The sequence below is a fragment of the Phaseolus vulgaris genome, chromosome 4, assembly GCF_000499845.2.
Source record: "Phaseolus vulgaris cultivar G19833 chromosome 4, P. vulgaris v2.0, whole genome shotgun sequence".
NCBI classification, from domain to species: Eukaryota; Viridiplantae; Streptophyta; class Magnoliopsida; order Fabales; family Fabaceae; genus Phaseolus; species Phaseolus vulgaris.
Genome location: NC_023756.2, coordinates 13,088,336 through 13,115,042, shown reverse-complemented (window position 1 = coordinate 13,115,042; position 26,707 = coordinate 13,088,336). Strand labels below are relative to the sequence as shown.

Here is a 26,707-nt window from a genome sequence, read left to right as displayed (position 1 = left end):
ACCAACAAACCAAATCTTGGTTAATTAACAATTACTGGCTGCATGTACTAAACTGACATAATTATCTCATATAACCAATTAAGTAAATAAAGAAAGTATGCAGAAAAGATATTTTTCTTTTTATATTTTCAAGTCAGAGAATATCCAAGCAATTAAAGATTACTACGCATATATTACTTTCATTCATCACAACCGTTTAATGAATATCGAACTGTCACAATTTATATTGCTGAATCAAACTTATCCAATCTTTTAACAGCCCATTCATAATTGTGGAACAAAGCTGACAAAGTTTGGATGCGTTGTCGGAAAAAGACTTAAAAGTTATTGGTTTAGTAGCCATCAAAGAAAAAGATGTTCCACTCTCCTGAGAGTGAACTCATCCATCTTCGTAATATAGCCAACTACTCATTTCATAGTAATCCATGCACTTAATCCATTTCAAATCACACACCTCCATTCACTCCATTTCAACTCCTACCATGGCAGCAGAACTTGTTCTTGGTGCTCTTCTTTCGGCCTTTCTTCAGGTTGCATTCGATAGAATCGCTTCTCCTCAATTTCTAGACTTCTTTCGTGGAAGAAAACTTGATGAGAAACTGCTCGCCAATTTGAACATCATGCTGGGTTCCATCAATGCTCTCGCTGATGATGCTGAATTAAGGCAGTTCACAGATCCACACGTCAAAGCATGGCTTCTTGCTGTCAAAGAGGCTGTCTTTGATGCAGAGGATCTTTTGGCTGAAATAGACTATGAACTCAACAGATGCCAATTCGAAGCTCAGTCCCAGCCTCAAACCTTTACTTACAAGGTATCAAATTTCTTCAACTCTACTTTCTCTTCATTTAACACAAAAAATTGAATCAGAGATGAAAGAAGTCCTGGAGAAACTAGAATATCTTGCAAACCAAAAGGTGCTCTTGGTTTGAAAGAGGGTACTTATTTTGATGATAGATTAAGTAGTAAAGTGTCACAGAAATTGCCATCATCTTCTCTGGTGGTTGAAAGTGTTATTTGTGGTAGAGAAGCGGATAAAGATATAATCATTAATTCACTACACCATTTTCTATCTATGGTAATATTTTCCTAGTAACATTTATTTAAAATGTTACAATATATCAAATTTAATTATTATAGTAACACTTTTTTACATAAATGTCACTATAAATAAAATAAACATAAATTTTAATTATTATAGTAACAATTTTGATATAAATGTCACTATACACAAAAGAAACAGTAACATTTTATAAATAAATATTATAATTTGTAAATTTAAAATACTATTTTCTCTTAAATTTTTTAACTTAGTAAAATTTTTAAATATTACACTTTACTAAATTTATACAAAATATACTCTCAATTTCAACTCAATTTCTCATACTGTTTTTCTTTCTCATTCAATAGTGTTTTTTCGAAGTTACTCTTTCGAAGCCACTGATTCTCACTGTTTTGCCCTCACTGTTTACTCTCTCAATCTCAGTCTCTCATGTTCCTCTTCCTCTCTCTCAATCTCAATCTCTCACATTCCTCTTTGTCACTTTCTCAATCTCGTCGTTCCTCTTTCTCAGTCTCACAGTGCCCTTCCTCTTCCTCAGGTTTCACTCTGTTCTCTGTGCTTCATCTACGTCCTGCTCGTTCGCTCGGTCATTCTCTCAGAGGTAAGATTTCCTCTATTGTTCAAACGCTTCAATTTCTTATTGTTTTCATTTACAGTTTTTATTTCTCACATTTGAACCTTGGATTAGTGTTTTTTTAGTAGGTGATTATTGCGGTCTCATTTTTTATGATTAATTTGTGTTTGATTTCAGTATTAAAATGCTAATAATTAGTGATTCTCTCCTTGATTTGGTACAAGACGTGTTGATTCTGATTTGGCAGTGATATGATAATATTAATTATTTTTATTTGATAGATCTTTTCTTCTAGTAGTAATTGGTTTATTTTTATTTTTAGAATAGTACTTTGAAAGCCTGTTCAAACACTAAAATTGGCAAAACCTGTTGAATGAATAAAAAAAGGCACATGCATGGTACCTTTCGTGAAAAAGTGTTTCTTTTTCAAAGTCTAAAATATGTAGAAGTGCTAGAAACTTAGCATGAAAATTGCATCTAAGGCCGACCACAGTAATAGGCTTTCAAAGTATTTCCTTTGTTTCAACAAGGATATGTAATCATTCATCTTTAACAAAACAGGTTGATATATTATGATCTTTTTAACTATTCTAACTCGACCTAACCATGATTATATATGGAAATGGAATATTGTGTCATCATAATTTACGTATACTGAATTTTAAATATTAAAGTTAGCTAAGGGGTGAACTTGTATAACACGAAATTAGCTAAGGGATAAACTTGTATAACATTTTTTCTTTATTTTGTTTTTATATTATTTATTAATTAATTTTGTTAATCTTGTTTTGGAATACATTCTACTATTTTATTATCCAGGAAATCAGAAGACCTTACAGTTAGAGTTGTCACACTTGAAAAAGATCTTAAGACACTCCAACATCCATTCACTGCCATTGAACTCTTCATGTAAATATAGTCATCTAAAATATGTTTCTAATTTTGTACTTTTGATTTATTGGTTACTAACCATCATTATTACAGGGAGGAATTTGAAAATAATTATAAAGAAATAAATGTTGATTCAGAGAATGTTGAAAGAGTAAGTGAAATTAAAAAAAATGATATTTTAATTATTTGAAGTCATTGGTAATTAACATTTCTTTTGAAAAAATAGGTTCATAAAAAGGCTTTTAAAGCATGAAAGTGTATGACAAATGAAATAAGTCTAAGTTTTTTTTATTTTATTTTAAGTAATTTAATATTGATTGACTTAATTATGATATTTGAATAAGGCAAAATAACTTTATTTCAATAGAGCAGGTAGACTAAGAGGAAAACTACATTTCAGTACAGTAGAAGAAAGGTTATTAGTGTAATTTATTATAAGATCATAGTTTTATATGTTTATTTTGTTTCATTATTGTTTTTGTTAATGAACTCCATCTAACACAAGTATTGAAATCAGTGGTGTTCAAAAGAAATAAGCTTCATTTTGATGGGACGAATTAAAGTTCATGATTAGGTAATCAGATTTTTTTTTATATTCTTTATTATAGTTGATGATGGTTCCATCTATTTGTTTTCATAGTTTCTTCTTTCAATTTTCTTTCTTCTTTACAATTGCTTTATTGGAATCAAACACCTTGAACAAATAGTTTTAGCATTTGATTGAGTGTGACATCATTGTATTTCATATGATTTTGAAAATATGAACAAACATGTGGCCACCTATAGCCTCCTGGAGTCACATTGCCCTTCCATGTGGAGGAAGTTACTGCAGCCACTGTTTGCTTGCCTCAGAAATGTAACATTGTTGCTTCATTTACATTAATCATTCATTTAAGTGACAAATAAAAGCATTGACAAGAATGTCCTAGAAAATGAGGTAAATTTAAATTTAAAAGCATAGTCAGTTCAAGCATTTATTTTTCTTTTTCTAAACCCAATTGCTGATATTGTTGCAATAAGTTTTGCTCCACTACTATCTTCTTTCATTCACCTACACACCCTAAAATGGATGACAAAACTTCCCTTTTTCTTGTTAGAACCTTTTTGTGGTGCCATGCCTACCTACTCACTCCTATTCACAGAATTTTCTTTAATTCAAGATTTGGTTATCATCATCATTCACACCATAGTTAAATAAGTAGAGAAAAAACAAAGATACATTCACTAAAATGTATACCAAATGTGTGTATTAAAGGATCGCAGAAATTATTAAAATGAAATTGGGATTCTGATTTGAAAATAACAGGAAAAAAATAATGTACAAGTTTTGGTCATAAGTTGAATGTAGTTAATATTTGGTACTATAATGTTTCTTATATTTTTGTAAGAAGGGTACATCTCTCACTTCTGTGTTGTGCAACTATTTGATTGATCACATAACACTATTTGATTGATTCCTGCCATGTCATTGATACTGTGTGCATTTCTCAATCTATGACCAGTGAAGGCCAATGAGGCATTCTTTGTTGTTCTTTTTTCTTAGTTTTTTAGTTAGTATGACATTAAGAAAGACAGTGTACTTGTCAAGAACAGGAAGTGAGGATTCTCCTAATGCTCAAAACAAGCAACACAGTAAAAACAAATTACCCCTTTATTCTGCAAAAAAAAACTATCGTCCACCTATACTCCCCCTTTTAGTTGTTCTGACTATCAACACTTCATTTGTCTTTCTTAGGATTTGAGATGAGATAAACTGTTGACTAGTCGCAAGCTATATTTGAAGTGTGTAATTTTAGAAATTTTGTCATTGTTTCTTTCTTGAATATCTAAATAACTTATATTAAATGTCTGCACATGTATGTTATGAGTTTAGTTAGTTCAGAACTATTCTTGGTATTTATCCTGTATTGCATTGAATTCAGTTGATATTTTAATTTACCTCTGTTTTTCTTTCAGATTGGATATCTGCTGACTAATGTCACAAATCCAATGTCACCAAATTTGATCCCATCGGTGAATGACTGTCATTGTCATTCCCATGAACTGATTGTGTGATTGTGAGACTCTAGTCATAGTACATACTAGAAATTTTATATGTGCTAGATGATAAACAAAAGTGACATGTATTGACAAAATATTTCTAAATTCATTTTCAACAATTGAAAATCCATTGAAATTATTGGCGTTTGTGTTGATAGATTTTTATTACTAGCTTGTTTATAGAATAAAAACATCTAAACATAATTAACATCTTACAATCAAAATCTAAATTTAAGTAATTTGTATAATTTTCTAATAAAAAAATTTACTAAACATTTTTAGTAACATTTTTATAATGTTACTTTTTTATTAAAAAAATATTACTTAAAAAAATTTAGTAACATTTTTTAAATGTCACTTCTTTATTAAAAAAAAGTTACTAAAGATTTTTAGTAATATTTTTATAATGTTATTTTTTTTAAAATAAATATAACTAAAAAGATTTAGTAACTTTTTTTTAATAAAGAAGTGACATTTAAAAAATGTTACTAAATTTTTTTAGTAATATTTTTTTAATAAAAAAATAACATTATAAAAATGTTACTAAAAATATTTAGTAACATTTTTAAAATGTCACTTCTTTAAAAAAAAATTACTAAAAATAATTAGTAACACTTTTATAATGTTATTTTCTTAAAAAAAATATTACTAAAATGATTTAGTAACATTTTTAAAATGTCACCTTTATATTAGAAAAAGTTACTAAAAATTTGTAATAACATTTTTATAGTGTTACTTTTTATTAAATAAATATTACTAGAAAGATTTAGTAATATTTTTAAAATGTTACTTTTTTATTAAATAAATGTTACTAAAAATATTTAGTGACATGTTTGTAAATGTATCTATTGAAATGTAAAAATGTTACTAAAAGTTTTTAGTTACATAGAATATCCGCTACATTTGATAAAATGTTACTAAATCTTATTAGTAACATTTTCTTTGATTTAGTAACATTTTTTTGATGTTACTAATTATTATATATGTAGTAGTGATTGGCTCACATCTGAAACCGACAATCCTAACCAACCATCAATATTTTCCATTGTGGGCATGGGTGACTTGGGTAAGACCACACTCGTGCAGCATGTGTACAATGACCCAAAGATCGAGGATGTAAAATTTGATATCAAAGCTTGGGTTTGTGTTTCTGATGATTTTCATGTTTTGACAGTGACAAAAACAATTCTTGAGGCAATCACTTATAGAAAAGATGACAGTGAGAACCTAGAAATGATTCACAAAAAACTGAAAGAAAATTTGTCAGGAAGGAAATTTCTTCTTGTTTTGGATGATGTTTGGAACGAAAGACGAGAAGAATAGGAAGCTGTGCGAACTACTCTTAGCTATGAGGCTCTAGGAAGTAGAATTCTAGTCACTACTCGTGGTGAGAAAGTTGCTTCTAGCATGAGGTCTGAAGTGCATCTTATAAAGCAATTAGGAGAGGATGAATGCTAGAAAGTTTTTGAAAACCATGCATTAAAAGATGGTGGTCTTGAATTGAATGATGAGTTGATGAAGGTTGGTAGAAGGATAGTTAAGAAGTGCAACGGGTTGCCTCTAGCTTTGAAAACAATTGGATGTCTTTTACGCACAAAGTCATCCACTTCAGATTGGAAAAGCATATTGGAAAGTGACATATGGGAGTTACCAAAAGAAGACAATGAAATTATCCCTGCCCTATTTATGAGCTATCGCTACCTTCCTTCTCATCTTAAAAGATGTTTTGCTTATTGTGCCTTATTTCCCAAAGATTATATGTTTGTGAAGGAGGAGTTAATTTTGTTGTGGATGACCCAAAATTTTCTACAAAGTCCACAACAGATTAGACATCCAGAAGAAGTTGGTGAAGAGTACTTTAATGATCTATTGTCAAGGTCTCTCTTTCAACAATCAAGCATGACCTTCTAAATGATTTGGCAAAATATGTCTTTGCAGATTTTTGATTCAGGTTGAAATTTGATAAAGGCAAATGTATGCCGAAAACAACCCGTCATTTTTCATTTGATTCCAATGATGTCAAAAGTTTTGATGGTTTAGAGAGTTTAACTAATGCTAAAAAACTTCGTTCATTTCTTCCTATCTCACAATATTTTGAATTTCAAGATTTCCATACATGATTTGTTTTCCAAGATTAAGTTTATACGTGTGTTATCTTTCTATGGTTGTGTAGAACTTAGAGAGGTCCCATATTCTGTATGTGATCTTAAACATCTCCATTAGATCTTTCATATAATTTGATTCAAAAATTACCTGACTTGATATGTTGCTCTATAACTTTTGCATAAACTTACCAAATTGCGTTGCCTAGAATTTAAATATACAAGGGTGTCAAAGATGTCAATGCATTTTGGAGAATTGAAGAATCTTCAAGTACTAAATCCGTTTTTTGTGGATAGAAATAGTGAGCCAATTACTAGGCAACTGGGAACATTGGGAGGACTCAATCTTCATGGAAGTCTATCAATCAATGACGTGCAGAATATTTTGAATCATTTGGATGCATTAAAAGCAAATGTGAAAGATAAACACCTTGTGGAGCTAGAATTAAATTGGAAGTCGGACCACATCCCTGATGATCCAAGGAAAGAAAAGGATGTACTTCAAAATCTACAACCCTCCAAACACTTGGAGAATTTGTCAATTAGGAACTACAATGGTATAGAATTCCCAAGTTGGGTATTCGATAATTCGTTATCAAACCTGGTGTTCTTACTGTTGCAGGATTGTAAATACTGCCTATGTTTGCCTCCCCTTGGACTTTTGTCATCACTGAAGACCCTCAAAATTATAGGGCTGGATGGAATAGTGAGCATTGGTGCTGAATTTTATGGGAGCAACTCTTCATTTGCATCCTTGGAGAGCTTGGAATTCCACAATATGAAGGAATGTGATGCGATCCAAAAGGCCAAGGAACCAGGTCAACGGGCGCCACCTCGACCCAAGAGGACTCTGAAGAAGCCGTTAAAGCTGTTGGACTAATTCCACCATATTTTCCTCATTTGGTTGTTACTGCATTTTCTTTGTTTTTAGCATCATGGGTATTAGTGGTTAGAACATGGCTATCAGTTAGGAGTTGTTTCAGTGGAGTGGTCATCATAGGATTAGTGGTTAGTTACGAATTCTGCATATTTAAATACTTGTAATTTTCATTAAGAGGATATACACAGAAAACTTGCATCAGTTCTTTCTCCTTTTTTTTTGAATTTTCTTAATCTGGAGTTTAGGCTACTTACAGGCTGCTATCATTTGGTGCTTTCACTTCGACACAATGCCTCCCCGAAAAGACACTTCCACAACCGACGAACCCCCACCTTCCCTAACCGACCAATTCGCCCAACTCATACAAGTTACAACCCAAACTGTTCTCACCACTTCCGACATCAACACCCAACTTCTACACCTCGTCCAAGCTACCTCCAACCTTAATGCAAAACTTGACACCCAAACTGAGACCACAGCCCGCGTCGTTAATCACATAGCCCAGCTGACAGACCCGAACAAACCTGAACCTCACAAACCCATCTTCCATCATGCTGAATCCTCTACTTCCACCAACCCAAACCCACATCCTCCAAAAATCACCCTTCCCTTGTTTGATGGCTCCAATCCGTTAGATTGGATTTTCCAGGCTGAAAATTATTTCACCTACTACAACTTCCGCCACATTCACCCATTCCACCAATTCCCCAAAGCCAGGGAACCCTCCACTTTTAACCACCCCTAAACCTCAACTTCCATTCACCAAATTGACACCAGAAGCCTTACAAAAACGACGTAGCGACGGATTATGCTTTCGCTGTCCTGAGCGATATTACCCAGGTCACAAATGCAATCCGCCTCAATTTCTGCTAATTGCGGATAATGAACCATTCGATCACGATGAGGTCAACACAAACTCTACCGAAAATTTTCCCACCCCTGCCACCCTCCAACCCACCAACCCTAACCAGTTTTTCGCCCTTTCATCGGCTGCCTTCTTTGGCCTCTCTTCGGCCCAAGCCCTGCGTGTCACAGGTTTCATCAACAACAAACCTGTCCAAGTCTTAATTGACTCGGGTAGCACCCACAATATCATACAACCACGCATCGTCTCCTTCCTCAACTTACCCAAACAAGACATTCCCGAGTTTGCTGTCATGGTGGGAAACGGTGAATCCCTCAAATGTCAAGCCGTTTGCCCTTCCATTTCCCTAGCTATACAGGATGCTAGCTTCAACATTCCGGTATTTGTTTTACCTGTAGCCGGGGCGGACATTATCCTAGGACTCGCCTGGCTTCAAACTCTTGGCCCAGTCTTAGCGGATTTTGCAATTCCCCAACTCACTTTCAATGTGGGCCCAAAAGCTATTACCCTACGGGGCGAACCTCTATCGACCCAGGTATCCCCCGCCTCCTTACACACCCTAATCTCGAAACACAGTGTTGCCTCCTTCCACGCTCTCTATTTTTCCGTCTCCGACCAGCAATCCCTCAATTCACCAGAAATTCCAACACACGATGCTCCCGCTTTCCAACAATTGCTCCACGCCTATGCCCACACACCTACCCCCAGTTCGATCACACAACCACCACATCCCCACTTTCCCATCTTCCAACCATATAAGCGTCCGCCCTTACCGTTACCCACACTACCAGAAGCAGATTATGTCCCAATTGATTGCTGATATGCTCCGAGACGGGATTATCAAACCAAGCCAGAGCCCGTTTTCGTCACCAGTTTTGTTGGTTCAGAAAAAGGATGGATCTTGGCGTTTTTGCGTCGATTACAGAGCATTAAATGCCATTACTGTCAAAGATCGCTTTCCGATTCCAACGGTGGATGAGCTCCTTGATGAGTTACATGGCGCAACAGTGTTCTCCAAAATCGACCTTACCACAGGTTATCACCAAATCAGGGTTGCAGCGAAAGATACACACAAAACGGCTTTTCGAACTATCGATGGTCATTATGAGTTCTTGGTTAAGCCATTTGGGTTGTCAAATGCCCCTTCCACATTCCAGGCCACAATGAACGACATTTTCAGAGCGAGATTGCGACGTCATGTGCTGGTGTTCTTTGATGATATTCTTGTCTACAGCCGTTCCACCGAAGAACATTATCTCCACCTACGGCAAGTGTTTGAGACACTTTCACAACACCCGTTCCTTGCTAAGGCATCAAAATGCACTTTTGCAGTGCCATCCATTGCATATTTGGGTGACATCATATCTGCCCATGGTGTGGAAGCTGATCCGGACAAACTTCAGGCTATTCAAGCCTGGCCAACCCCTCACAATCTCCCCACCTTGCGTGGTTTTCTAGGCTTGACGGGCTACTACCGCCGGTTCGTGCAACATTATGCTCGGCTCGCAGCTCCGTTAACGGATCTCCTTAAGCGCCAAGTTTTTCAATGGTCAACTAAAAGTGAGGCAACCTTCAGTGCTTTGAAATCAGCCATGGTTTCGTTGGTCTCTCTATCACTCCCAAATTTTTCAGAACCATTCGACATCACCACCGACGCTTCCACGGTGACCGTTAGGGCTGTCTTATCCCAAATGGAGCGCCCCATTGCCTTTTTTAGCAAGAAATTATGCCCCAAAATGCAGCTGGCCTCCGCTTATGTTCGAGAGTTATATGTTGTAACTGAAGCAGTCAAAAAGTGGAGGCAGTACCTCCTCGGTCGCAAATTCTGCATCTACACCGACCAGCAAAGTCTCAAACATCTGCTGACACAAGTAGTCCAAACCCCAGAGCAATACAAATGGGCCACAAAACTTATCGGGTATGACTTTGAAATTCGCTACAAACCGGGCAAAGAAAACGCAGTCGCGGATGCACTAAGCCGAATTCCCACTGTGGAGATTCTGGCCGTTTCCTTCTCGGACCCAAAATGGACTGTCGAATTAAGGAAGTTCTATGTGACAGCTGAGGGGAAGCACTTAGTCCAACGCTGCTTGTCCAACTCTTCGGGTTTTACCCTTAAGGACGGGTTGCTTTTTCACTCAAGCAAATTATTTATCCCTTTCCAGCCAGCTCTTCGATCCTTGCTACTCCAGGAATTTCATAATTCCCCAACCCGCGGTCATTCGGGCATCCGGGCCACGATCAATCGATTGGCATCCACTTTCGCTTGGCCAAAACTCAAATCAGAGGTTACCTCTTTCATACAACAATGCCACATTTGCCAACAAGTTAACTACCCTACCCATAAGTCGTATGGCCTTTTACAGCCGTTGCCCATTCCCGCGAATGCTTGGCAAGATGTGTCGATGGATTTCATTACTCACTTACCGTTGTCACAAGGCAAAACCGCCATTTGGGTGATAATAGATCGATTCACCAAATTCGCTCACTTCATTCCTCTTCCGCCCAACTTTGGAGCTGTGCTGTTAGCCACCTTGTTCTTGCAAAACATCTACCGATTACACGGTATGCCGCGGAGTATTGTCACTGATCGGGATCCGCTTTTTCTCAGCAACATTTGGAAGGAACTGTTTAAACAAATTGGCACCAAACTCCAGTTTTCCACAGCCTATCATCCTCAAACCGACGGACAAACCGAAGTTGTTAACCGATGTTTACAATCTTATTTGCGTTGTTTTGCAGGTGATGAACCGAAGTATTGGCATCGGTACTTATATTTAGCGGAATATTGGTACAACACATCGTACCATTCCTCTATTAACATGAGTCCCATTCAGGCCTTGTATGGACAGCCCATTCCAGACGTTATCCGTTACCGACCCGGAGACTCTCCCATGCCGTCAGTGGATGAAACAATCTCGAAATTACAGCGGCTTCGGTCGATTGTCAAAGCTAACTTGAGAAAAGCACAACAACGCATGGTTAGTTTGGCAAATGTGCATCGGCAGGACAAACAATTCCAAGTCGGCGACATGGTCTTTCTCAAGCTGCAGCACTATCGCCAGACATCCGTACAGCATCGCCGCAGTCACAAACTCTCCAAACGGTTTTTTGGGCCATTTCAGATACTTGAGCGCATTGGAAATGTGGCGTATCGACTTCAGCTTCCCCAAAAACGCAAAGATAAACAATGTTTTCCATGTTTCATTACTTTGTAAAGCCAAGGGGAATCCCAATCCAGTCCCTTTACCATCGTTCTTTGCAGACGATGTTCCTGAGCCTCAACCAAGCCACGTACTGGATTCTCGTCACAAACTTGGGAAAATAGAAGTCCTTGTTGCTTGGAAAAATCAGGATATTACGGCCGCAACTTGGGAACCGTTTGAAGAACTCTGCCTCCGTTTTCCGAATTTCCCTGTTGAGCTCGAGGACGAGCTGATTCTAAAGGGGGGGGGGGGGGGCGGGCAGTTGATGCGATCCAAAAGGCCAAGGAACCAGGTCAACGGGCGCCACCTCGACCCAAGAGGACTCTGAAGAAGCCGTTAAAGCTGTTGGACTAATTCAACCATATTTTCCTCATTTGTTGGTTACTGCATTTTCTTTGTTTTTAGCATCATGGGTATTAGTGGTTAGAACATGGCTATCAGTTAGGAGTTGTTTCAGTGGAGTGGTCATCATAGGATTAGTGGTTAGTTACGAATTCTGCATATTTAAATACTTGTAATTTTCATTAAGAGGATATACACAGAAAACTTGCATCAGTTCTTTCTCCTTTTTTTTGAATTTTCTTAATCTGGAGTTTAGCCTAGTTACAGGCTGCCATCAGAATGGGAAGAATGGGAGTGTAAAACTACGTCTTTTCCACGTCTTCAAGAGCTTTATGTGTATATTTGTCCAAAACTGAAAGGTACTCATTTAAAGAAACTAATTGTTAGTGATGAGCTCACAATTAGTGGAAACAGTATGGACACATCGCCGCTTGAAACCCTGCATATCGATGGAGACTTCGACTCTCTTACAATCTTTCAGGTAGATTTCTTTCCAAAGCTGCGTTCTCTTGAAATGAGAAGCTGCCAAAACCTAAGAATAATTTCACAGGAGTACGCTCATAACCATCTCATGTATCTAGATATTCATGATTGCCTTCAATTTAAATCATTCATGTTTCCCAAACCAATGCAAATCTTGTTTCCATCCCTTACCAGCCTGAAGATAACTAAGTGTCCACAAGTGGAGATGTTTCCAGATGGAGGTTTGCCATTAAATATTAAAAATATGTCTCTTTCATGTTTAAAACTTATCGCCTCCTTGATAGAGACCTTGGATCCCAACACATGTCTTGAAACCTTGTTTATTTATAATTTGGACGTGGAGTTTTCCCGATGAAGTTTTGCTGCCATGCTCTCTCACCTTTCTACAAATCCATTGTTGTCCAAATCTTAAAAAGATGCACTACAAGGGTCTTTGCCACCTGTCCTCTCTCACACTTTCTGAATGTCCCAGCCTTCAATGCTTACCAGCAGAGGATCTCCCCAAATCCATTTCTTCTCTTACAATCTGGGGTTGTCCATTGCTGAAGGAACGTTGTCAGAATCCAGATGGCGAAGACTGGGGAAAGATTGCTCACATCCGAGAACTGAATGTTCGATCATAAGACTGAGTCACAAGTTCAAAAATTAGACGTTGTTAATATATTTAATTTTTTATTTTAAATTATTGGACTTTGTTTGTTTGACTCAAACTTTATTTTTCTGTTTCAGCTAGGTTTTAATCTTTTTCTTATATATATACCATGTATTTTACTCTCTAATATACAAGTGAATAAAAGTTTCTTTTATATTTATTTTTCTCTACCATTAAGGTTCATAAAAACCTCTCTTTCTTCATTACGATTACGTGCGCTACATTAAAGCATTCATTCATCTTCATTTACTGTAATACACTTATTTCAATTTGTCTGCCACTTCAATAGGTTCTAATTCTCCACAATATCTTTGTACCTTTTCGATTACAATTTTCTTAGTTGCAAACGGTAAATCTATAATTGCCATTTTCCAAACAAGAGCAGCACATGTTATACTTAAACTGATGATGTTTATTAAAGGAGGATGGCTCAGCTACGTTTTTCATGATTCAATTACTTTTATTTTATTCTTATTTCCGTGCAAAATTATTTCAATTTTCCTGTTGAAATTAAATTCCAATCAAATGTGTTTCATATTTTTAGATTACTACGAAAATCGTGAAGGTGGTCTGACATTTTGCATCCATTTCGAACAGAGTATTCTGTAGTTGGAAGGTATGGCGGCAACTTCTTTATTTATCTAGCTTAGCAACATTTTTCCTTCTATCATCTTATTTCATGCTAGTACGTTTTAAAAAAAAAATGAACTTAAACTTAATAATAGATCACTGAAACTAAATGATCCCAAGAATGAAGTTATGGGTTTTGAGTGGAGGAAAGATGAATGGAAACTGCAGTGGACATAAGGGACATTCTGTATCTAAGGAACTTGTAATTGGAATTTAAAAGTATTTTTAAACAACTTTTTTCTTTATTAAAAAGCTCTTGGGATATTCCATCAAGATTTTTAAACATTAAAGGAAGTCTTGTGGTGTTCAATCAAGACTGAGTTCGATGGGATGTTGGGAATATGCAGCTTGCTGTGAATGCAATTAACATTGTGAAGCTTTAGCACTGCACTTTAATTCGAAAAATCTAAACATGCAGCTCTATTATTTGTATGCTAATGTATTTATGATGGATACACTCATTCTTTCTTGATTTCTAAGTTAATGATTAAATGGAACAATGTGCTTATGCTTTTGTTTCTACCTTATTTTATTCACAGGTCTTCCAAAGTTGGTTTGTAGCAGTGTACCATGATATTATAAAGAGGAAATAAGTATAAGGGCTTGAAATTGGGTTCTTATGAGGAGTTGTTATACAACTCCCGAGCAAACTCCAACATCTGAGAGGCAAATTGAGACAATGGAGTTTTGAAATGCAAATACTTTAAAAATAAATTCTTAGAACATTATATGGTGTTGAGTTGGAAAGTGTATTTCTGAACCAAATTAGTGACTTGTTTTGTTGGACCTTTTCGTGGGTCTATTTGCTTCTAAATTTGTGTTTGAAGGAATAAAATAGAACCCACTTTTCTTATTTGCATGCTACTGTTTCAATTAATTATGCCACTTTCAAATCAAGGAAAACTAAGAATCAAAGCAATAAAAACTGAACAAAAAAAGTCATGAAATTAAACCAATACAAATATACTAAATATTATACAATGTACTGTCCAAAGTACCAAACACTGTCATGTACTTATAATCCAGCATTCTAAATCTAAGTACTTATCATAAGCAAAATTGTAAAAGAATTATCAAACAATTCTAAAGGTATCCATTCTCAAACAATTGTGATTCTTCGAAAAAGAATATCATGTCTCTCCTCTTTTATTTCACATCCTTGTAATCTTTCTTCCCTTTAAAAAATAACAATTAATTATATTTTACTATTTTATTACCTCTCCTCTACATTCTGGAGATTCTCTTGCAACAGAAAAACTCTATCTGCACTAAAAGTTTAAGGACTCTGAACAGCAACAAACTTACAAAACTATAAAGTTTCTTGTTTACCAAGTATTGTATTGTATAGTTTCTTTTTTATCAACAAAGAATTAATTAGTTAAATAGAGAGTGTTCCAACCTTATAAAATAAAAAGCCTACAACCCAACCATCTTACTTACAAATAACATAGATAAAACCTGCTGAATTATGCCTTAAACTCAGCAGAAATGTGCTTTTAAGTTCTGCATAATAACAGGACAGCAGGACTACTCCAGCCCCCTAAGCTTAATTCTATACAACTTAAAAACAACCTATATTATACTATTACATGCATATCCTCCACAAGCACCCGTAAAAGGCACTGGCATGGGTAGTTTTGCCTAGAACATTGGCATAAAACCACTGGCAAGCACTCATAGATGAGCACAATAAAGCTTTGGAAATGTGGTTACTGCTGCCCATTTTCCAGGAGATCTTGTTTTTCAACCACAATAGATAATGAACCAAAGCATGCTTATGAATTAACCTTCATGAGCACCATGTTTCCAGCATCCTCCACACGTCCTTACAACCTCTGCTGCAGTTCTACTACCCCTTCCTACTCTGCACCATTCTTGCAAGACCCATAAAAAGTCTTTATTCGGAGCCAACACCTCTCTACAAATCTTGTATATTCAAAGACTGGATTTAGAGTCTTTTCCCCGTGAAGATATTCTTTCACTACCTCTCACTTTGCTAAATGCAAGTGATTGTGCATGTAAGGTACAAAATATAATTTTACAAGGAAAGGAGATCTGTCGTAGGGAAGAGTTTCATTAATTTTTTAATCATACACTTTATATATAGCATAACTTTCTTACATATAAACCAGAAACAAAATTTCTATCATGAGATTCAAATATTAACATTATTTTCATTTTAAAAGCAAGATTTTGTATCTGACTGATAAGAAAATTATTATTTTTATTTAAATATGTAGGGATATCGTGTGCGGAAGTGTGATAATTTCAACCAAAGATTATGAGAAATTAAAGTAACAAGGAAAAATGAGAATGATACCAGAATAGAAGTAAAAAACCACCGGCGAGAGAGCCAAAACTTCCACTATAATGGTACTGGGAGTACAATGAATTCCTCTCGGGCTAATAGATAAATAGCCCCAAAACAAATTCTCTCTATATGGGTTAAACGCTTACACCCAAGAGCAAAAATAGAGAGTATAGGAAAGAGAGAGAGGAAACAAGTGTGTGTTGTTGTTTGTTGTGTGTTACATTGCTTGAAGGAAGCCACTATATATAGTGGTTCTAGGAGACAACAATAATAAAGACAATTAATGGTAATTAACCTTCCTTTGATTGCAATTGATTGTGGCAATTAACCTCCCATTGATTGCAATTTAATTGTGGCAAGTAACCTCCCAATTATGTCAAGAAAACGGAAAGGTGAGTCATAACCCACAAATCTCCACCTTGACTGGAACACTCTTTCGCCATGAAGCCTTGATTAAGTATGGATAATACCAGCTAAGTTCAGGCAATGATCGAACTTAGCCGATGGAAGTGGCTTGGTCAACATGTCTGCAGGATTGCCGGCCGTATGAATTTTTTCAACAATTATATCTCTTGTATCAACAATGTCTCGGATAAAATGGTGTTTAATTTCAATGTGCTTGGTCCTTGAGTGATACTTGTTGTTCATGGTTAAGTGGACAACACTCTGACTATCACAAAATATAACAAGAACATCTTGTTGAAGACCAAGTTCACTTACCAAGCCTCGAAGCCATATAGCCTCTTTCATACCTTCTGTAGCAGCAATATATTCTGCTTCAGTGATGGACAAAACCGTAATGGCTTGAAGTGAAGAATACCAACTGATAGCAGACCCACATAGGGTAAAAATGTAGGCTGAAAGTGACCTTCTCCGATCTAAATCACCACCATAGTCAACATCAACATAGCCAACTGCTCCTCCGGGATCGGCTCTATGTTGATCAAATACCAAACCAAGATCTGGAGAACCTTTCAGATAACGAAGTATCCATTTAACGGCTTCCCAGTGTGCCTTGCCTGGATTATGCATGAACCTGCTAACAATTCTAACGGCATAAGCTAAATCAGGTCTAGTACATACCATAGCATACATGAGACTTCCAATTGCATTTGAATACGGGACATGTGACATGCGCCTTTTGTCCTCGTCTGATTTTGGACACTGATCTGATGACAACTTGAAGTGGGTGGCAATTGGGGTATTAACAGCTTTGCAATCTCGCATTCCAAATTTGTCAAGCATCTTAAGAACATACTTCTTTTGTGATAGAAAAAGTTTTCCAGCTTGACGATCTCTATTGATCTCCATTCCTAAAATTTTCTTGGCAGGACCTAAGTCCTTCATATCAAATTCACTACTAAGTTGGGCCTTTAACTTGTTAACTAAAGATTTATCTCTTGCGGCAATCAACATATCATCAACATATAACAACAAGTATATAAATGACCCATAGTCTTTTGAAAATAAACACAATTATCATAGCTACTTCTGGAGTATCCATGTCTAATCATGAAAGAATCAAACCTTTTATACCATTGTCTTGGTGATTGCTTCAAGCCGTAGAGAGATTTCTTCAAACGACATACATGGTTCTCCTTTCCAAGAACAAACCCCTCAGGCTGCTGGATGTAAATCTCTTCCTCAAGATTACCATGAAGAAAAGCGGTTTTCACATCTAACTGTTCCAGCTCCAGATCATACAAGGCAACTAAAGCAAGTAATATACGTATTGAATATGACGAACAACAGGAGAAAATACTTCATTAAAGTCAATACCTTTCTCTTGATCAAAACCTCTTACAACAAATCTTGCTTTATTCCTTGTACTCTCAACACCAGGGATCCCTTCTTTTCTCTTAAAGATCCACTTGCAACTAATGACTCGTTTTCCTTCTGGTAACTTTACCAATTCCCATGTTTCGTTTTTGAGAAGACTCTCAACTTCTTCTTGCATAGCAGCAATCCACTTTGTTGAGTCATCACCAGAGATAGCTTCAGAGTAATTCTTGGGTTCACCTTCTTCACCCATCTCTTGTGAAATAGTTAAAGCATAAGCAATGTTGGCAGATTCTGCAATTAATCTTTGAGTCGGTTTTCTTGGTCTCTGCTGTGGAAGTTCTTGAGCCATAGACCACGGCTGTGGTAACCCTCGTCGTTTAGGTGGACATTGCTCATGTGGACTCAAATGTTCACTTGTACCATCAATAACAGTAACTTGATCATCTTGAGTACTGGAGGAATTGGGAACGTCTTCCTCATGAGCGGGTGCTTTAATCTCAAACTCCACCTTCTCTCGAGCATCTTCCTGGTCACTTGTATCAATTGAGGAAATGACAGTATCTTTTACAGAAGAGAGCATAACATTTTCATTAAAGGTCACATTCCGACTATAAATTACTTTGTGAGATTCCGGGTCATATAAACGATAGCCTTTAACCCCTAATCCATAACCCAAGAAAATGCACTTCTTAGCACGAGATTCTAATTTTCCCTCGTTTACATTAGAATAACCAGGGAAACCAAATATTTTAAGATTAGAATAATGAACAGGGTTACCTGACCAAACTTCTTCTGGAATGTTGCAATCAATTGATCTGTTAGGAGAGCGGTTTATCAGATAACATGTCGTTGAAGCCGCTTCAGCCCAAAAAGATTTGCTCAAACCAGAATGGGAGAGCATGCAACGAACTCTCTCAAGGATAGTCCTATTCATTCTTTCTACAACCCCGTTCTGTTGTGGAGTCCCTAGGATGGTGAGGTGTTTGGAAATTCCTTCTTTCTTACAGAAGTCATTGAATTCATTCGAACAGAACTCAAGGCCATTGTCTGTCCTTAGCCTCTTTATCTTCTTGTCAGTCTGATTCTCAATCAATAATTTCCACTCTTTAAAAGTGGAAAATGCTTCATTCTTATGTTTGAGAAAATACACCCACAGTTTTCGTGAGAAATCATCAATAATTGTCATCATATAACGACATTTACCTCTGGAGGGAACTTTTGATGGACCCCAAAGATCCGAATGAATATAATCCAAAGTACCTTTGGTTCTGTGTATGGCTTTAGAAAAACTAACCTTTTTCTACTTACCAAAAATGCAATGTTCACAGAAATCAACCTTTCCAGTACAGTGGTTACCAAGGTGACCCTTCTTCTTGAGGATTAGAATTCCATTCTCATTCATGTGGCCTAATCTCATATGCCACAACTTGGTGTTATCTTTGTTGGGTGAGGCAACAGCTGCAGAACCTGTAACTGTTGAACCCTGCATCACATACAAACTATCACATCAAATTGCCTTTAGTAACACAAGAGCTCCTTTAGACACTTTTAAAACTCCACCTTCAGCTGAGTATCTACACCCATGAGATTCAAGGGTGCCTAAGGAAATGAGATTCCGTTTCAACTCAGGGACATATCTGACACCTGTTAAAGTTCTAACAATTCCATCATGTGTCTTGATTTTGATTGTTCCTGCACCAACAACTTTGCATTGAGCATCGTTTCCCATCAAAACAAGACCATTATAAATGGTTCATATGTGGTAAACCAATCTCTATTGTGAGACATGTGAAAAGTACAACCAGAATCAAGAATCCATTCATTTTTAGACCTTTGTTCAGTGTTGGAAGCTACAAAACAATCCCCATCATATTCAGTTTCAACAATACTAGCTTCGGCAAATTTTTCTAGTTGTTTACCATTTCCCTTATCTTCTCTATCTTGCTTATTTTTCAATTTATAACATTCAGAGATTTCGTGTCCCTTTTTCTTGCAATAACGACAATATTTGGAGTTCTTGCCTCTAGATTTTGACCTAGATTTATATTTATTGTTCCTACCTTTCTTTTGGTTTCTCCCTCTAACTACTAATCCTTCACCAGAACTTTCAGAATGAATTTGAGTATCAAATTTTTCTTTGGCTAGTAAATTAGTCTTGACATCATCAAAGCTTAAGGTAAGATAATTACCATATAACATAATTTCTTTGAATTGTCGATGCGAGGGTGGTAGAGAAACAATAAGTAGAACGACTTTATCCTCATAATCAATTTTAACATCCAAATTTTCCAAATCAGTTATGATGGAATTAAATTCATCAAGGTGAGATTGGATGGGAGTACCTTCGGACATTCGGAGTGTAAAGAGTCGCTCCTTTAATCGGAGTTTGTTTGCTTTTGGTCATGTATAGAGACTCCAATTTACTCCATATGCCTGCTGTAGTTTTCTCGTTGATGACCTCACGCAACACCTCATGGGACAAGCATAACTGGATTGCAGACAATGCCTTTTCATCCATCTCATCCCACTGCTCCTCCGTCATAGTGGTTGGTCTCATCATTTTACCTGTCAAAACTTTCTTTAAACCATTATGGGTGAGAACAACTAGCATCTGGACTCGCCAAATAGCAAAGCTGATTTTACCATGAAATTTCTCAATATCCAATTTTGACATTATTGAACAACAGATCCTGGTTGAATTATCGAAAAGCTCTGATGCCAATTTGTAGGGATATCGTGTGCGGAAGCGTGATAATTTTAAACAAAAATTATGAGAAATTAAAGTAACAAGGAAAAATGAGAATGATACCAGAATTTTTTAGGTGGAAAACCCCTTTGAATAGAGGTAAAAAACCACCGACGAGAGAGTCAAAACTTCCACTATAATGGTACTGGGAGTACAATGAATTCCTCTCGGGCTAATAGATAAATAGCCCCAAAACAAATTCTCTCTATATGGATTAAACGCTTACACCCAAGAGCAGAAATAGAGAGTATAGGAAAAAGAGAGAGGAAACAAGTGTGTGTTGCTGTTTGTTGTGTGTTACATTGCTTGGAGGAAGCCACTATATATAGTGGTTCTAGGAGACAACAATAATAAAGACAATTAATGGTAATTAACCTTCCTTTGATTGCAATTGATTGTGGCAATTAACCTCCCATTGATTGCAATTTAATTGTGGCAAGTAACCTCTCAATTATGTCAAGAAAACAGAAAGCTGAGTCATAACCCACAAAATAATATATTAAAATTAGAAATACTCCAAAAAGTCGTAAAATTTATTCAATTGACCGATATTTAGGTGTAAATTTTTCCACAAGTAAAGTTAGAGTTAGGAAAATTCAACAGTTGGACTTATTCATTAAATAGGTTTGTCAGAAAATTCAACAATTATTGCTCGACTTGGGGCATCAACCGTTTTTAAGCAGATTTTCTACACTATGGATTTATACACACACAAGTCCAACTCATCAAAACCGTTGAATAAAATTCAATCTGCTAAAGTTTGAACCATCCACTTCTAATCCAACTATCACGCTTTCTTATTCGTGGCAGGATCAGGGAACTAAACTGAGAATATTCTAGTTTTCAAGAAGACTCAAAGAAAAGATGTTCCACCATCTTAAAGTCAAGGCATCCTCTGTAGAACAACTTACTACTCATCTCATCAATAATTGTTACGATCTGAACTTCAAATTTATGATTTCCATTCACCCTATCCCTTGCCAATTTCTACCATGGCAGTAGAACTTGTTGGTGGTGCTCTTCTTTCGGCTTTCCTTCAGTTTGCATTTGATAGGCTGGCTTCTCCTCAGGTTGTAGACTTCTTTCGGAGAATAAAACTTGATGAGAAACTGCTCGGCAATTCGAACATCATGCTGCACTCCATCAATGCTCTCGTTGATGATGCTGAACTAAAGCAGTTCACAGATCCACACGTCAAAGCATGGCTTTTTGTGGTCAAAGAGGTTGTCTTTGATGTAGAGGATCTTTTGGACGAAATAGATTATGAACTCACCAGATGTCAAGTGGAAGCTGAACTTGAACCTCAAACCATCGCTTACAAGGTATCAAACTTCATCAACTCTACTTTCAGTTCATTTAACAAGAGAATTGACTTAGGGTTGAAAGAAGTCTTAGAAAAATTAGAATATCTTGCAAGGCAAAAGGGTGCTCTTGGTTTGAAAGAGTGTACTTATTTTGGTGATGGATTAGGTAGTAACGTGCCATCATCTTCTTTGATAAGATGATTGAAAGTGTTATTTATGGCAGAGATGCTGATAAATATATAATCATTAATTGGCTCCCATCAGAAACTGATAATCGTCGTCAATTCTTTCTATTGTGGGTATGGGTGGGTGGGTTGGGTAAATCCACGCTCCCTCAACATGTATACAATGACCCAAAGATTGACAATGCTAAATTTGATAGCAAAGCTTGGGTCCGTGTTTCAGATAACTTTCATGTTTTGGCCTTGACAAAAACTATGCTTGAGGCAATCACTGATAGGAAAGATGATAGTGGAAACCTAGAAACGATTCACAAAAAACTGGAAAAAAAATTGTCAGGAAAGAAATTTCTTCTTGTATTAGATGATGTTTGGAACCAAACACGATGCGAACTCCTCTTACCTATGACGCTACTAGAAGTAGAATTCTTGTTACAACACGTGATAAGAAAGTTGCTTCTAACATGCAGTCTAAAGTGCATCGCCTAAAGCAATTGCGAGAGGATCAATGCTAGAAAGGTTTTGCAAAACATGCATCAAAAGATGATAATCTTGAATTGAACGATGAGTTAAAGAAGATTGGTAGAAGGATAGTTAAAGAGTGCAAAGGATTACCTTTAGCTTTGAAAGCAATTGGATGTCTTTTACGCACAAAGTCATCAATTTCAGATTGGAAAGCATATTGGAAAGCAGACATATGGGACTTACCAAAGGAAGAGAGTGAAATTATTTCTACACTATTTCTGAGCTATCACTACCTTCCTTCTCATCTTAAACGGTGTTTTGCTTATTGTGCCTTATTTCCCAAAGATTATGAGTTTGTGAAGGAGAAGTTAATTTTGTTGTGGATGGCCCAAAATTTTCTAGAGTGTCCTCAACAAGTTAGACATCCAAAAGGGGTTTTGTCATGCATGACCTTCTGAATGATCTGACAAAATATGTTTGTGGAAACAATTGTTTCAAGTTGAAATTTGATAAAGGAAAATGTATACCGAAAACAACCTGTCATTTTTCATTTGCATTAGATGATGCAAATGTTTTAATGGTTTTGGGAGTTTAACTGATGCTAAAAGAATGTGTTCATTTATTTCAATTACAGAAATTGGGAGAACTTGCATTGTGTATTATCCTTGGGAGTTCAAGATTTCAATACATGATGTGTTCTCCAAGTTTAAGTTTTTGCATGTTATATCTTTCTATTCTTGTTTGGACCATGTATAGGTCCCAGATTTTATAGGCAATCTTAAACATCTCCAATCGTTAGAACTTTCGAAAACTGGGATACAAAAGCTACGCGACTCAACATGTTTGCTCTATAACTTGTTAATACTCAAGTTGAACTTTTGTGGATATATGAAGGAGCTGTCATCAAATTTGCATAAACTCACCAAATTGAGTTGTCTGGAATTTAAAAATACAAAAGGGACAAAGTTGCCAATGGATTTGGAAGATTTAAAGAATCTTCTAGTACGGAGTACCTTTTTTGTCCATAAAAATAGCGAATTCAGTAATAAACAACTAGGAGGACTCAATCTTATGGAGACCTATCAATTAAGGAGTTGCAGAATATTATGAATTCATCAGAAGCATTAGCCATGGATTTGAAGAATAAAACAAGGTTAAAGTTAAAATGGAATAAAAACCCCATCCCTGATGATCCAAGGAAAGAAAAGGAACTACTTGAGATTCTCCAGCCCTCCAAACACTTGGAGCGTTTGTCAATAAAAAACTACAGAGGTATAGAATTCCCAAGTTGGATAGGCTGTAGTCATCTTTGAAAACCCTCAAAATTAGACGACTTGATGGAATAGTGAGCATTGGTGCTGAATTTTATGGGACCAACTCTTCATTTCCGTCCTTGGAAAGGTTGGAATTCTACAACATGAAGGAATGGGAATGTAAAACTACTTTTCCACGTCTTCAACATCTTTTTGTGGATCAATGTCCCAAGCTGAAAGGTTTGTCACAACAACTTCTTCATTTAAAATTTATTTGCCACTGTGATAAGCTCATCATTAGCGGCATGGACACATCGTCGCTTGAACTCTTGGAAATTGTTTCTTGGAAATTGTTTCATGCCCACTTGTGAATGTTCCCATGACCCATTACAATTTTCTTTGAACAATTGACTATTGATGCTAGCTGCAACTCTTTTACAATCTTTCGGCTAGATTTCTTTCCAAAGATCCGTTTAATTCATCTGAGAAGGTGCCAAAATCTGAGAAGAATTTCACAGGAGAACGCTCATAATCATCTCAAGAAACTAATAATTGATGATTGTCCCCAATTTGAATCATTTCCAAGTGAAGGATTAACTTGGGAATGTTCATTGCTCAACCAGAGTTGTCAGAATCTAGAAGGCGAAGACTGGGGGAAAGATTGATCACTTTCAGAAACTGAGTGCTAAGGTAATAAGATGAAGCACAAGTTCAGAAATAGATGTGGAGCAAATCCCATTTGTCTTCCTCTTCTACAGGTGCTAAATAATTTTCCAAAATATCTTTGTTCCTTTTCAATTACAGTTGCAAATATTTCACTATGTAATCGGCATTTACTAAACGTTCAGAAGTGATGGTAACCTGTTATGCATGTACGTTTCAACCCTATTTCTTCCATAGGTCTTTCAAAGTCTGTTTGTACCATTGGACAATGAAATACAGAGAAAACAAGTACAAGGGTTTGAAATTGTGACTCCTACATGAGAGAGGGAAGTTGAAGCGAAAGGAGTTGTGGAATGTAAATACTTTTAAACTTCCTTTCATAGAAGTTGAAGTTGTATTTATCCTCATGCTGTGTTGGGAGTGACATTGAAGCAGTGAGCATTTTAAATAGCTTTTACTTCTGACATTACCTGAAATGTAGATTAGGTATGTAAAGCTTGTGTAATTGTTGAACTGTAAAAGGGATACACTTGTTTTCTAGTTAAACTTCATGTTGTCCACCAACCTAGCCTAGGTACTTGTCATACTATACCTTGAACAAATGTTTGGAGACATTAGCTACGATTTTTTTTTTCTTTTCTTTGATCATCACATTAAGTTGATCGAAAGGAGGGCTAAGAATGGTAGACATTAGATCCATCACCTAACAACTTTAACTTGAAATTCTTCTTAAAAAAGGGCACATGTATTTGTTAATGGAAGAAGCTTTAGATATTTTACAATATATTTTACCTGTGCCAGCATAAAACAAAACCAATTTATCCTCGTCAACGGATTATTGATTACTTCAGCGAACTAGTTCTGTACTAAAAATTGAAATGAACTGTTAGAGACTTCTAAACTTCATTTTTCTAACTAAACTGTTTTGCTGAACCTCTTCGTGGGTCTTTTTGCTTTCTAAATTTGCTTTTCAAGGAACAAAACAGAACGCACTTTTCTGCAATGCACGCCACTGTTTCAATTAATTTGCTACTTTGAGTTTTGGAAACTAACAATCAAAGTAAAAAAATTGAAAAAAAGTGATAAAAAGTGATGAATATAGAAAGACAAATAAACTAAATATTGCAAAATGTACCAAATACTATGTCAGGGAGTGATAATCCAGCATGCTATAGTTATATAAACCAAGACAAATGAACTTTTTCCCGAGCACTTTATGTGCCATTAACCCTCTAGCAGAAACAAAAGCTAGATGAAATTAAAGATTTGAAGCTGTTCTATCCAACTTAAGGTCGGTCGGGATCTGGATGATCAAGGCCTTCTGGAAACGAGAGGGGGCTCCTCCTGCGATGACACTCCGACGTTCAAGTCAGTAAGAGCATAAATATAATGTAATGAGTATAATATGAAATAGGAGTTGAGAGTACTCCCTGTGGTGTCTATTAGATGTTTAGTCATGATTATGTCTTAATTGAGTCATTAAGGATGATTAAGTCTGATTGATTGAGATCCCTTGACTTGTGCTCGCTCATAATGTTAGATACACAGGTCGGGAAACGACCCATAAATGACCAAACATCGGGCCAGACCCATGACCCAACAGAAGCCATATATAGAATGTGAATGAAAGAAATTCAAGATCACCATCCATTCCACTTCTTAAGCTTATATATCAGTCCCTTCCTCACACAGAGGATAAAGATGAAGGTGGTGCCAAGAAGGTGGGACAAAGTGCAACTGTTAATTGAATCTATGGGTGGTTCTCAGTGTTGCGTCTGGTTTGAGACTGAATGATTGTGTTGTCAGCATTCACACTTTACACAATCCATATACACATTTGTATACGGTTGGAAGTGTCCCATTTTAATTAATTAATTCTTTCAAATTGTTCAAAATAAATTTCATTGCACTCATGATTTTTTGAAAATCTGCAATAACTGGTATTTAAGAAATCGCTTTTCAATCTTCAGCATATTTGAATAGATTACATCTCATTTTAAGTATCCATTCTCAATCAATTATGATACTTTGGAAAATAAACACACCATCTTGACTAAGGATTTGACACCTACAGCTCCCTCCACCTCTTTCCGGTTCTGCTTTCCTTACGCAACCCCTGCCTTCTACCTTCCTTCTTCCTCTTCTTAACATTCCCATCATTTTGGCTTCTCATCCATAAGAACCTAGACCTGCACACATAACACAGCCAACTTCCCACTCTTTTAACCTTATATACACACGCTCACAAATTAATTGATTTAACAAAGATTTTCATTCT

The 26,707-nt window shown here is 36.3% G+C and overlaps 1 protein-coding gene and 1 long non-coding RNA gene across 17 annotated transcripts; both read left to right on the top strand.

Annotated features, from left to right (window-relative positions):
- Positions 1-272: 272 nt before the first annotated feature.
- LOC137837312 (putative disease resistance RPP13-like protein 1) lies at positions 273-14,579 on the top strand. Of its 16 annotated transcripts, XR_011085422.1 has the most exons (7): positions 273-812; positions 1,600-1,662; positions 2,455-2,544; positions 2,620-2,677; positions 3,044-3,100; positions 13,641-13,712; positions 14,266-14,579. XR_011085422.1 is itself a non-coding variant. In XM_068646289.1 (6 exons), the coding sequence occupies exons 1-5, from the start codon at positions 754-756 to the stop codon at positions 3,098-3,100; spliced, it is 327 nt and encodes a 108-aa protein (XP_068502390.1). In that variant the 5' UTR covers positions 274-753; the 3' UTR covers positions 4,483-4,705. The 16 variants fall into 16 exon arrangements, 5 of the variants coding, with proteins under 5 accessions (XP_068502389.1, XP_068502390.1, XP_068502386.1 ...); XM_068646289.1 differs by lacking the exons at positions 13,641-13,712; positions 14,266-14,579 and adding an exon at positions 4,483-4,705 and having other exon boundaries at positions 274-812; XR_011085418.1 differs by lacking the exon at positions 2,620-2,677 and having other exon boundaries at positions 293-812.
- A 7,620-nt stretch (positions 14,580-22,199) lies between these two features.
- On the top strand, positions 22,200-25,046 carry LOC137836431 (uncharacterized). Its single transcript, XR_011085267.1, has 2 exons — positions 22,200-24,524; positions 24,667-25,046. It is a non-coding gene; the product is annotated as an uncharacterized lncRNA (long non-coding RNA).
- The last annotated feature ends 1,661 nt before the right edge of the window (positions 25,047-26,707 follow it).

Excerpts from the sequence above, each read along its gene's own strand:
- LOC137837312 (XM_068646286.1), top strand. The coding sequence starts at position 426 with ATGCACTTAATCCATTTCAAATCACACACCTCCATTCACTCCATTTCA. Across the intron at positions 813-1,599 it reads CTCAAACCTTTACTTACAAG|GTTTCACTCTGTTCTCTGTG; the intron begins GTATCAAATTTC and ends CCTCTTCCTCAG. Across the intron at positions 1,663-4,482 it reads GCTCGGTCATTCTCTCAGAG|ATTGGATATCTGCTGACTAA; the intron begins GTAAGATTTCCT and ends TTTTTCTTTCAG.